This window comes from Rhea americana, unplaced genomic scaffold (assembly GCF_003343005.1).
Source record: "Rhea americana isolate MKP2758 unplaced genomic scaffold, rheAme1 scaffold_24, whole genome shotgun sequence".
In the NCBI taxonomy this organism is placed as follows: Eukaryota; Metazoa; Chordata; class Aves; order Rheiformes; family Rheidae; genus Rhea; species Rhea americana.
In genome coordinates this window covers 222701-235121 of record NW_028186357.1, presented here as the reverse complement: position 1 = coordinate 235121, position 12421 = coordinate 222701, and the positions used below count along the sequence as shown (strand labels likewise).

The window sequence follows — 12421 nt, the reverse complement described above, 5'->3', positions numbered from 1 at the left end:
GGGGGGGGGGAGGGTGCACCCATCTGTCTGTCTGTCTGTCTGTCACTCACCCCGATGAGCCCCGCGGCGATTTCAACGGCGCCGGTGCCCACGGTGACGTAGGGGATCTGGGGCGCCGGGATGCCGGCAGCCTCGAAGATGGTGTTGGTGTAAAACCAGATCTGCTGGGAGGAGGCTGAGCGTGAGCTGGGGCGGGGGGGAGGGAGCAATGGGACCCGTGACGGCCCCGTGGTGAAACGAGCTGCCAGGTCTCAGCTCAGTCTCTGCAGAGCCGGTCCCGGGGCCGAGCGAGGATCCCGCRGGGCTTACGGCGTCGATCCCGGAGAGCTGCATGCCGGCGTTCACCACCACCACGGAGAGGGTTTGCCAGCGGACGGAGCCGTCCCGGAGCAGCTGCCAGACGGARACGGTCTCCACGGAGGAGAGCGACCGCTGCTCCTCCCTCATCTCCTCCATCTCGGCCTGCACGTCGGCGGTGCCCAGGAGCCAGCGCAGCGCTGCGGGGAGAGCGGGGCGGTCACCCGCGCGCGTGTCCCGTCCCATCCCGTCCCGTCCCCCCCCGCCGCAGCTACGAGACACAGCCGCAGCACGTGTTCGGCTCCTCACCCGGGGCAGCCTCCCCAGGGGAACCCCCCCGACCCGTGGGGTTGAGGCAAGGAGGTGCCCTGACACCACAGTGACGGGCACCGGGAACAAGGCTGCGGAGCAATAGGGTGGGAGAGGTGTCCCCCCCCCCACCTCAACCCTGTGCTGCTGCAGCAGCTTTTCCTAGGAGCGTGGACAGGCGAGGAGGGTGCCACGAGGTGGGACTCCTTCGCCGGGGCCAAAGCTGCATGTGGGAGGATGCTGCGAGGATGTGCCCTGCTCTTGGGAGACCTTGGCCAGCGCCCAGCGCCCCACGGGTGCTCCTCACCCTCGGCGGCCCCACGGACGTCGTTCCTCTCTATCAGCAGGTACCGTGGGCTCTCGGGGAAGCAGCGCAGCAGCAGGAGCTGTAGGGAGGCAGGAACGACCACCACGGACAGGAGAAGGGGCCAGTACCTGTCCTGCAAGGAGCCGAAGAGGGATGTGTCACCGGGGGGGGGGCAGAGCGGATCGATGTGGGTCTGGGGGCCAGCAGGAGCAGGCTGGGGGGCATCCCACTCACCTCACCCAGCAGCTCTGGGAGCCCCAGGACCTGCGCCGAGAAAACCCCCAGGCAGATGAAGATGCTGGGCATGAGGCCCAGGAGACCCCGCAGGCTCCTGGGGGCGACTTCTCCCAGGTACAGGGGCACCACGCTGAGGCAGATGCCTGGAGGGACAGGGCAGGAGGCACTGTGGTGGAACAGGCAGCCAGAAGAAGACCTTCTGTGCATCCCTTCCCACATTCAGCACCATCTGTGGCAGGGGTCCCCTCTGGCCACCCCATGGTGCAGACCCTCTTATTGTACTGCTAGCATGGAGATGGGGACAGCCTGTGGCCATGGGGGACATGGGGTCTTCTCCAGCCCTCCAGAAAAGGGCCATAGAGGACTGAGACGTGAGGCCAGGGCTGTGCACAGCCCCAGAGCAGCTGGGGACCAAGAATCACCTACCTGAGTGGACCCCCATGATGAAACGGCCAAAAATCAACATCTCAGGGGACCCCAGGTCCTGGCTGAAGCCCATGGAAGCGCCGGCCAGGAGGACGAGGAGAGCGCTGCAGCTCAATGTGCCATTCCTAGTGGTGCACAAGCAGTGGGGCAGCCCCTCCGTGCAGTCCCTATCCCCACCCGTGGTCCCCATCCCGCTGTACCCTCCTTACCTGCCACGGTGTGCCACCAGCACCCCCACCAGCACGGAGCCCAGCAGCCCGCCCAGGGCAAAGACGGAGACAGTCAGGGAGTAGAGGAGGGTCAGGAGGCCGGGGGCCAGCCCGTGCCCCTGCCGCCGGGACCACGTGGCATTGTAGAAAGCCTTAATGGGCTGTGGGGCAGAGAGAGACGCCTGGGCACCAAGYGCGCTGGGAGAGGGGAGCGAGGCCAGGCCAGCCCCACAGGAAGGACGCCATGGGTTTAACAGCATCCCAGAGGGCTGGTCTGGAGAAGGACAGTGCACAACTGGGGGTGACTGGGATGTGGCTTTCAAGGATGGGACCAGAGGCTTTCAAGGATGACTTACAGACACCCTTGGGCAGAGCTGGAGCACGAGGGGCAAGGCAGCTTGTAGGGAGCTTTTCCCCATGAGGCCTTCCAGCAGGGACCAGTTTTGGTGGGAAACCTGAACCCAGGACCCCCATGTTTCTTCCACGTGCCGTCCTTCCCCTGGGCTACTGTCTACAGGGATTTTTGTCTAATCCAACATGTTGGCTTTGGGCTTTCGAGTAGCGGTGCCTCCACCCTCGCTGGGCCAGGGGAGACACGGACGCCTTCCCCTCGTCCGCGCCTGCGCCTGCCACCTCTTACCGCTGCCGGTGCATTCACCACAGCCAGGTTGTAGCCGTAGAGCGTGGAGGAGCCGAAGGACACCAGGAGCGTGACCGACAGCAGCGGGAAGGTGAGGTGCTGGGAGAGAGGAGATGGGATTGGATTGCAGGGACAGCAGGAGCCAAGGTCACACGTGAAACAGGTGGGTGGGATGTCCCGGCCCCAGAGCAAAGCCGTGCTTTGGTGCACAGGCTGCAGCAACCACCATCCATGGTCCAGGTGGGTTTACAGCTGCAAACCGACCAGGGCCTGGGCCCTGGGGAAGAGCCAGGGCTCAGCCCGACCACGGGCTGCTCCCGCTGCAAAGCCAGCCTGGAGCCGGGGCTGCCGCCCCCAGCCCCACGCCGCACCGAGCACCCAGCCCACCCCAACGGCCCGGTTCTGCTCCGCAGCCCGCCTGGGGCGGGGGGGGGGAGCCGAGCAGCCCGGCTGGCGGGGGCTTCCCGTCACTCTCCCCCTCCCCTTTTCAGCTGAGCTTTTCACCCAAACCTCAAACCCAGCAGCCCCCAACCCCACCTCACCACCAGAGAAAGGGCCTGGGCGTCCTCCCTGCAGCCGCCCCCCTCCCCAAGCACAGGAGCTGGATCCATAGCACCCAGCAACTCCCGGCTCACGCACGCCAAATCCCCTCTAATCCCACCAGGAATCCTGAGTCGGGAGGGGGGAAAGCCCATGGGTTTGGGGGGGGGACCCCACCCCAGCAGCCCCTGGCCCATATGGTGCTCACCCCAGCGGTCTCCCTGCCGGGGTGCCGGGTCCCTTTCCCGTCCATGGGGATGAGGCCGCGGTCAGAGCTGGGTGAAGGAGGAAGAGGAGGGGGAGAGGAGGGCGGCCCCAGTCTGTCTGCTTGATTCATTTCTCCCAGTTTTAGATGGAAGAAACAGGGGTGGGTTGAAGGCAAGGCAGCCTGGATGCCCGTGGGGCTCATTGGAGGCGTCCGAGCGGTCGGAGGAGGAGTCTGGGGGCCTCGCCGGGGGCAGAGTGGGGCTGGGGGCAGCRCGTGTCCCGGGGCGCCCAGCTGGAAAGTCCGGGTTAAGTCCCCRGCTGGGAGAAGGCATCTGGGGGCCGCGGGTGACCCCCGCCAGGCTCAGCACCTCTCCGGTGGGACCGTGCTGGGTGGCATCGCTGCATGGTCCCTGGAAGGGGGGGGGTGGAGGGACAGCCCCACATAGCCTGGCACCCTCGGCAGACCCCCACAGCCCGTCAGGCCATGGGGCCGCTCTGCCTCGGGGTGGGAGGGCTGGTAGCCCACGTCCCCCGAGACCTGCCCTGTGGTGGGCACGGGATGGCACGGCCCCTCGCCCCCCCCCGGGCACGGCCCCCAGCCCCAGCAAGCAGAGATGCGGCTCATGGCAGCTCAGAGGAATCCAATTTTGCTGCGGCCAGGAGCTGCCTCCCCCGCTGCTAATGAAGTGCCTTTAATTAGCAGCCTAATAGCAAGCTCTTAATTTGCTGAACAGCCAGTAGAAAGGATGGGGACCCCACCAAGCCGGCTGGCGACAGCTCCAAGGGCTTAAAAGGGGCAGGACCCGGTGGGCTGGCCCCACCTGCCCCACTCCCCCAGGGGTCCCGGTGGCACCCAGCCCCTGGCTCCAACACCGCTGATCCTGAGCGCCCCACAGCCAGGATGCTCCAGCTCCCATCACTTCCCTCCTGATGAGCCCCCAGCCCTCCGCAAAGCCACCGAGAGATTTGCTGTGTCCTCCCCCCCCACCACTGCAGCCAAGATCCTCTCCCAACCTGCTGGGATTTGGCTTTTCCAAGGGCTCCTGCATCTTCCTGGACCTCAGGTTCTCCATGTCTCGATCCAGGGTATCATCTTTCCCTCCCCGACTTGAGGGAGCTGTGGAGACCTCGATGACTGGCTGGGCCAGGAGCATCCTGACCAGCGTGGGGCCGCTGTCCCAGCGAGCAGGGGTGCAGCCAGGGGGTGCTTGCCCCCAGGATGCTCAGCCCAYGCCCCACGCCGTGAAAGCAGCATTGCCACGGATGGGGCGATAAGCCAGGCCATGCTGCGTCCCGTGGTTGCTCTCCTGCTGCTCCAGTTGTTCAGACAAATKACTCATCCCTGGGACCAGCACCCGGAGGGTTAAACGCGGACAGTCCAGTGGGCCCGGCTCAGGGAGCTGTACGGAGATGAGGAACCAGCAAGGTCAAGTAAGCCACTGAGGTGACTCAGCCCAGGACCCTGAGTCTCASCTCCCTGGTGATGTCCCCCTCCAGAGCCTGGCTTCACGTTCCTGAGGTGTGGCAGGCACCCTGCAAATCAACCCCCCCACCCCGTCCCCCGCCCCCAAACTTCCCCTGGAGCCTCCTGTCCGCTCTCCACGGACACCACTAACCATCACCAACCCCAGCACTTGGCCCCYCGGGTTGCCAGCTCCATCCCAGCCCTGCTGCTGTGTCCTCGCTGCGGCCATGCAGCCCGGCACCAGCGCACTGAGCGGGGGCGTCCTCAGCCGTTGCTCTGAGTCGGGGCGGGGGGGGCAGCTGCCTTGGTTCAGGGGGTAAATCTGAGTTATCGACACCAGCTCACAGCAGCCGCTGGGRCAAGGGGAGAGGAGAGGTAGCAGATGTTCAGGTGAGGAGCCCGTGGCAGGGGAGGAAGGGTGGAGGAGGAGGAGGAAAGCTGGAGGGGGGCAATTAAGAGCCCCCAGGGAGCTGAGTTAATTGGAGACACTCCCGCGACTGGACCCGATGACAGCGGCACGCGGGGAGGCGCGCCGGCGAGAGGCACCTGCTRCTCCCTGCTCCGAGGGAGCTCGTCTCCGTGATTTACAGGCATCCCCATTCCTCCAGTGCTTCCCCGCCTCCGCGCGAGGGCTCGGCACAGCCCTGCTGCCCACAGTCCAGGCAGAGAGAGGATCCATCCTGCCCGGGGAGCTGGGGTGGAGGGAAGGGCAGAGCCAGCCCCACAGAGCCAGCCCCACGAAGCAGCACAGAGCCTCCTGCCTCCCTACTGGCTCCTCCAGGGCCACCAGGCAGCTGTGAGGGACCCCACAGCGACGACGTAAATCACTGGTGGAGAAACGTGCAGTCTGAAGATTTCCGCAGGACTGGGGAAGACTCGGGAAAAGATCTGCAGGGAGAGTTCATGCCCTTTTCCAAGATGAGATGGAAACCTCGCAGCAAGGACATGGTCTTCAGGGCTGCCCTTGGTGTTTGCTCAGCACCACTTAGTCCAGAACTAGAACAGAGTCCCTGAAGAAGCAACAGCTATCTGAAATACATGCACTTAAAAGAGATGCATTGCTTAACAGCTAAGGACCCCATTTCTTGCCCAGACAACTCACGCTCTACTGGAAAAGAGGGAACCTCCGCAGCCCGGGCACAGCATGACGGCACCAGGCAGAGCTGCTCGCAGACATCTGCACGGCTGGAAAGGTCAGAGCAGTTTGCCAGCGTTGCTCTTTATGAGTTGACACAGCAGAAACAGAGACTGTCCAGCAGCTTCCCCATCTCGCTGCCCCCTCTAGAGGAGAAGCTGTCATTGATTTGTGCCTGTAAATATCAGTGAGGGGTCTTGGGCACAGGACAGAGAGTTTTGGATACATCAACTGTGTGATGTTAACCAGAGGTTTGTGTCTCTGCAAACAGCAGTGGTGTCCAGAAGGAACTCAGCATTGCCCTTTGCAAAAATACTCTTTATACTGGTGTGCTCTGCAGTATCTTTGCAAAACACCYGTGCATCGCTCTGTCGCATGCAGCCAGTTGGAAACTGAACTGCTCTGTTCTCCAGCTGCAGGAAGGCTATTTATCTGTACAGGTTAGGACTTCTCAAACCTAGGTTTTCCTGTTCATATTCCTTATTCAACTTCAGTGGTCCCCATCAGATCAGGATTTATGGCTGCTCCTGCCAACAAGGTGCATGTTGGTAAAGCGCTTGGGAGACGAAGCTTAGGATGGGAAGATAACTCTGGTGAGAAACAAGAACATCTCTTAGGGGATGTAATTAATGCATATTAGAGCTCTCTTAGAGCAGAAGAAAGCAGTTTGCACTCACACACATGCTGCCTGGAGCTTGCTAGAAGGGCTCATTACATCTCTGTCCATCACGTGTCCTCACAGCCATCCTTGCCAAGCAAGGATTAGCCAGTGGAGGGCACAGGACCTCAGACTGCTGCAGCCCACAGGGATTACTTCAGATTTGCACACAGTATGGTGCACAAGTAGTATCTTGTTTTCTTCTGCTGCTCTTCCCCTTCAGTAGCTCAGTAGCTTTCTCTTGGGACAGTGTCCCAGACAGGAGGTTAGCTGGCTGTTAAGTAAATTGAGTACTTGGAAAGAGAAACTTTGTGAGGGATCACTTCTTCATGGCACCTAAGGCTAATGGGAGAGAGTAGCCAAGATAACCCTGCCCCTGTCCTCTGGAGCCTGGCAGAAGAGTGTGAGGTAGACGTGCTCCTTCCCTGGAAAATCTGGTTTCCCTGAGGCCTGGGTGGAGGTGGCACAGGATCTGCAGACCCTACAGTTGGCAGCTGCCAGAAAACCTGGAGTTTGTTGGAGGAGCCCTTGTAGAGCATGTGGGAGCCTCTAACTCTGCAGCAGCTTCCTAGGTGCCAGGCCCTCAGCCCCTCACATCCTATTCCTGCTGAAAGCCAAATCATTTCCATACCTCCTTTGATGCTGCCAGGTCTGCTATTGGGGGGGGCCTCTGCTACACCCTGCCTTTGAAAAAAAATGAGCCAGGAGCCCCCCTGAGGCAAGGAACTCCTGGGGTTTGCCAAGGCAGGGTGACAACTCRCCCGCAAAACATCCACAGCGGCACTAAAGCACGTATGTTTGCRTAGGGCCTGACTCTGGCTGCCTCCCCCACTGGCAGTGTCCCTACGCTCTTCAAACCAGCGCAGCAGGCCCTGCAACATCCAGCTGCTGGATTCACCCTAAGCATTTTTGGTAGGAATTACATTAACTTGCAAAGCAGGTCTAAATTGGCCAACTTTTCCCTTTGCAAGAGCTTACTACGCTCTTGAAAACACGTCTATAAAATATATTAAAAAGAGGTTTCTTTTTTAAAGCTGTAGGCTGATCAAATGCTGTTAATTTGAAGCTATGGTAAACATTAGTTCCCTCCTTCATTTGAAGTGGAAATAAGGCACACATTTTTAAACAGAAAGGGTAATTAAGCACTGAATCTATTTAAGATGGGCTGCCGTGGTGTTTGTTCTTTTCCAGTGGAAATTTACAGTGGAGATTACTTTTCTTTCTCATAGACACGAACGTTTCAACTCTTGAGGTGATGCCAGAGATACTGGGACATGTTCTCCAGCATGTGMCTCACAACAGAGCACTGCCCCAGCCTTAGAAATTTGGAACAAATATTTTGATCATTGTTTTTAAACATCAGGGAAAAGAAGGAGAGGGAATAACTAAGAAATGACAAGAAATAACCCACRGGAGAATCTGTTTCACATGGAACTGAGTGATATTTGTCTGTTTGGGAACATAGAGAAGGAAACCAGAGACTAAAGGTAAGCGGTTTCACTCGTGTGCACTGGCAGCCTTGYACTGCTTAAATCAAGCTGCATCCTGCGCTACAGAGCAATCCAAAAACGATGGATGAAGCCCGTCATTGCAATTCTTCTTCCAAATCTATTATCATATGGGAGGAAAGAACGGGGAGGGAACAGAAAAGGTTCAAGTGGTGTAAATATAAACCCTCCTTGCCAAACCGAAAACCCGGCTGCTAGGAATCCTGTCACAAGGAGAGAAGGGGATTGGAAGTGACAGGAATCCTGATCCCAGTGCTTCGAAAAGCAGGAGGCTTCGCAATCTCCAGTCCCCTGCTGGCTCCCAAGAATGGAGCCAGCAGGGAGAGAGCCGGCAGGAGCGCAGCGTTTGTTTGTTTTCTGACCACCCTAGGAGTCGAGATCTTAAAACTGCTGCAGCCTTTGTTTGAAAAGAGGCTGTAAAGTAAAACGGAAAGATCCACAGTGACTACCAAAGGGAGCATTTTTAAGAGAAAGGTGTTTTGAGGGCAAGGGTGCCACTGTTAAAATTCAGGCCGGCACTAGGCGCAACGGTGTCCTAAGCCGTTRCGTTGCACGTCGGTGCTGAGATATGTCAATTACTCACTCATTATTGAGCAGCAGGATTGCGATTAGCTTATAAAACAAATTTGTGCTTCTCCAACCAGGAGCTTCCAACAGTATCCAGAAAAGCACAAAGTCCTTACAGCTTCTCCCCCCGCCACCTTTTTAATGGGCAGGATGCTTTGAGCTCTTAACGTGAGTCGCATCCATTCTCTGACTTGCAGGGTGGACTCATTTGCCCCAGCTAGAGGCCATCAGCCATGAATAGAGAGTTTCTTAATTAAAAAGTATGCTGTGGCTTTAGAAGTAAGTGTTTCTTCTGACTGCCAGAGCAGTCTTTTATGCTGCATTCATCAATGAGCGACAGCCGGCAGCTCGGAAGCAGAGCTGACTAGCATACATTTTGTGTACCATGTAAAGCTGCATCTACCCAGGACTTGGGGCAAAGCTGTCCACTGTATGGCAGCAGCATTTCAAGATGTTTATGCTGCAAACGYTGCACACACGGTGCACCTGCACCAGAAGTCTGACTCACGTAACAGAGCTCACAGAACATACAGGCTTCATATTTTGACAGCGTCCTTCACCTCAAAAGGAAAACAGRAGAGATTCACAGCTTAATCTTTATATTTGTATTTAAGTTATTTTCTGAACAGTTAAAAAAAAAACCACACCGTTACCATGATTCTAGCTCAAGTGAACATTAGTACGTTAACTACACATCACCGTAACATAATCACAAAATTCAAAGCACTCATTACTTAAGAATCCAGATAACAAATATAGCAGTAACAAACAGAAAACTCTGGAGAAACCATGTTCTTTCTCACCTCTCCCACTTCCACACCCATCTCAGTCTGAGCAGGTAGGAGTGATGCAGCATAGCTTAGCCTGGTAGGCATGGAGCTCTGATAAAGGTAGTGATGTAAAATGATTGGGAGAAACTGGATCCATTCAATTTTGCTGAAGTCCAAAATATTTTTGTGCCATCTTTTGTGGATAGGGTAAGCCCTGCAATGCCTCAAATCAGAAGGACAAAGTAGCCAAAAGCATAATTATACTGTCAAAAGTAGCACAAGAATCCCACACTGAACTGCACAGATTTTTTCACAGCTAGCTCCAATTGCTAGCTCTGCAAACAGTCTGGGACAAGCTGGCCAATCCTTTTTCAGCAGTAATGCCTCGGCATGCAGGACTTTGCTCATACGTAAACCTGTGCTACAGCAGTAACAGATCAAAACACTAAAGGCAACAGATTGTAATTCATTACACAGGCATGGAGCAGAGTTGCTGTGTGAGGAAGGCTGGTGTTTCACGCTTACTTTTCTGCCCACAGCTGCATTTGTTTCCTGCCTGAGCAGAAATCACAGTAACTTTCAGTGTGATAGGCTGTTGAAACAAGAGACCTGTTTCAGGAGTTGGTTACAGTATGTTAAGAGATCTTTGCTGACTGTACATCTATATACATCAGAATCCCCATAGTTTTGAAAGGATCAGCTTAGCATCAGTGAGGATCAATCATGGGTGACAACTTCCAAGGGAGATCCACTGGGCAAAWGGAGAAAACCAATGGTCTTTCAGAACAAGCAGAAAGTCAAGGGAAAAAATTTCTGACAAGACAAAGGATGATTTATTCTGGCAGTATGTCAAGGCTTACTCTGGGAGAAAAGCTCTGGGAATATGCCAGTAGCCAGAAGGCTACACCTCATTAAAAAAAGGGGGGGGGGGCGTGAGAGGCAAGGAAGAGAAAGTCAAATGCTCAGCCTCAGCAGGCAACCTTTTTCTCAACCCACTGCTGAGGTTGAGGAGAAGGAATGCACCCAAGAGACTGGTTGCTTCTGCGACAAATGATTCTCTGTATTAAAAGGGACTGTGTGCCCCTAATGCCAATCAATCCAGCAGGGATTTGCTGGAAGGAGGAAGGAGGGATTTCATATGAAGACCTCCTCTGTGGGACAACTCAGTCACCTACTRTTCCCCTCTCCTTCTAGAAGCTATTGCTTATTGCTTCTTGGGGAACAGCAGCAGGGCAAGGCTCAGCATGTCAGATGCATCATGCATGCCACTTGGAGATGCTGACAAAGTTCATTTTTCTCTTGGCCAGTGTAATTTAGACAGTCCCTCTCCCCTCATCCCCCAGTGCAACCTAAAAGGGGGCATCAGATGGCTAGTTCAGCACTTGGAGGCATTACTTCATTACCTTCTCATGATTTTCAATGTTCTCACAGAAAACATCTCTTCTGTGCCAAGTACACAAGCTAGGCTATTTTCCRTATTGTCCCCACATCTGTAGAGATCCATCTCCATCCCCACACTCCTCTCCTACCTTTCAACCACATGGGTCATCTCATCCTTTTCCTCCCACAGTTAAGAGGCAGTCTGCAGTAAGAAGACTGGCTGCTCCATCTCATCAGCTTCCCTAATCAGGAAGGGCAACTCGTACCATGGGTCAACCACAAATGCTCCCCCATAAGCTAGTTTAGGAATSATCAGCCACAGAAAGCAAATCTAAAATGGCATTAAAGAAGCTAACAGAGCTCGATCTGGAGATGTGTTGAACATCATCTCCCCACTGGAGTTGGGAAGCCAAGAATCTCAGACCCAAGCTTGAAGTTCTGCTCAGACTGAGAAAGAACTGCACAGCAGGGGCAGGAAATGCATACCTGGGAGCAGAGAAATACACATTACTCTCCAGCTTTTTCATTGTTCAAAAAAAAAAAAAAAAAAAAAAAAAAAAAAGAAAAAGAAAAAGAAAAAAAAAAAAAGGATCCTTTGGAGCAGGAGGTGGGTAGGTAGAGCATGGTGGTCCAAGTCAGCTTCCAGTTTAGAAACAAGTTTAAAGCACTTCAGCATTTCTGATGATCACAGGCTTCTAAACTTGTTACCCAAATCCTTCTGTTCCAACAGAGAATGTGTCTGTCCCTGAAAGTTAATGCAGAGCAGAGGGAGCTGCTCCAGAAGAGACAGCTGCAGAAATTCTCTTGCTGCAAATTCCTTCATGCCATTTTCTATTTGCATATTTTAAAGCAAGCTGTATTCCTCTGAGGATGAGAAATATTTGCAGCAAAACTGTGCCCCATTGCCAAAGGAGTCACAAGCAGAAGATGGTGTGACCATAATAGATTGTCCTGCTCTTAATGTCCCACACCTCCAGTACTTTCGATCCCATAGTCCAAGGGGGAAGGCTAGCATGAGCTTCCTACTTTTGGCAGAAGTGACGATCTCTACGCAGCAGAGATATTTCATCTCATTTCATTCCATTTCAAAGTGACGTGTAACACTTCAAGCCTGCAGACAATTCCAAACCTTGCTTTTATCTCCTTTTAGCAGGCACCTTCTAGTTCTTTTCATTATAAACTTTGCAATTACTCCAACCTGGCTGAGGGATTACCCATTCGGTTCATGCTGAAATCTTTCTCTTACATGCACTCTTGCACACTCACACACACACACACACACACAAGCCACTTTCTTATGACACTGGGAGATCTACTTACCAGATTATTCCTCCCTGGGTGCACAATGGACACCAACAAATGTCAAGCTGTGGCAGATTCAAGTTCAAGTTAATCAGTTAACTTCAGTTTCCTTCTTAGCTATCAGAAAATTTATACAACTCAGGAATTGTGGTAGGAATCCTCTCCCTTTTGCAATTCTGTATTTAACTACCCAGACACAGTCCCTTCTTGACAATGAGACACCATTCTTACCATTTGCCAAACACTGATTTCAGCTGTTGCTCACAAACTGTACCTTAAACAGTTCTATACAGCARAGTTCAAACTGTGGTACCACTCAAATACCCTACAGTGCTTAGAAGTTACAAAATAGCAGCATGGAGCAGCAGGGCTATGACAACCAATTACAATCTGCAGTGTGCAATGGTGTTGTCTCTGTGTTTGGCCAACTAGTCTTTTGGTTTTCCCAAGCTCTCTTAATTAGC

General features: G+C 54.5%; 1 protein-coding gene across 1 annotated transcript in view; it reads right to left on the bottom strand.

The window, feature by feature from the left end:
• LOC146595009 (solute carrier family 2, facilitated glucose transporter member 9-like) overlaps positions 1–3273 on the bottom strand; it is a 6377-nt gene extending 3104 nt beyond the window's left edge. The window contains exons 1-8 of the mRNA XM_085306464.1: positions 3174–3273; positions 2426–2524; positions 1786–1946; positions 1577–1701; positions 1148–1293; positions 914–1046; positions 310–497; positions 51–161 (exon numbers count right to left, since the gene is read on the bottom strand). Of these exons, the coding sequence (XP_085162590.1) occupies positions 51–161; positions 310–497; positions 914–1046; positions 1148–1293; positions 1577–1701; positions 1786–1946; positions 2426–2524; positions 3174–3218 (1008 nt within the window). The 5' untranslated portion in view covers positions 3219–3273. The remainder of the gene's footprint in view (positions 1–50; positions 162–309; positions 498–913; positions 1047–1147; positions 1294–1576; positions 1702–1785; positions 1947–2425; positions 2525–3173) is intronic.
• Positions 3274–12421: the final 9148 nt, after the last annotated feature.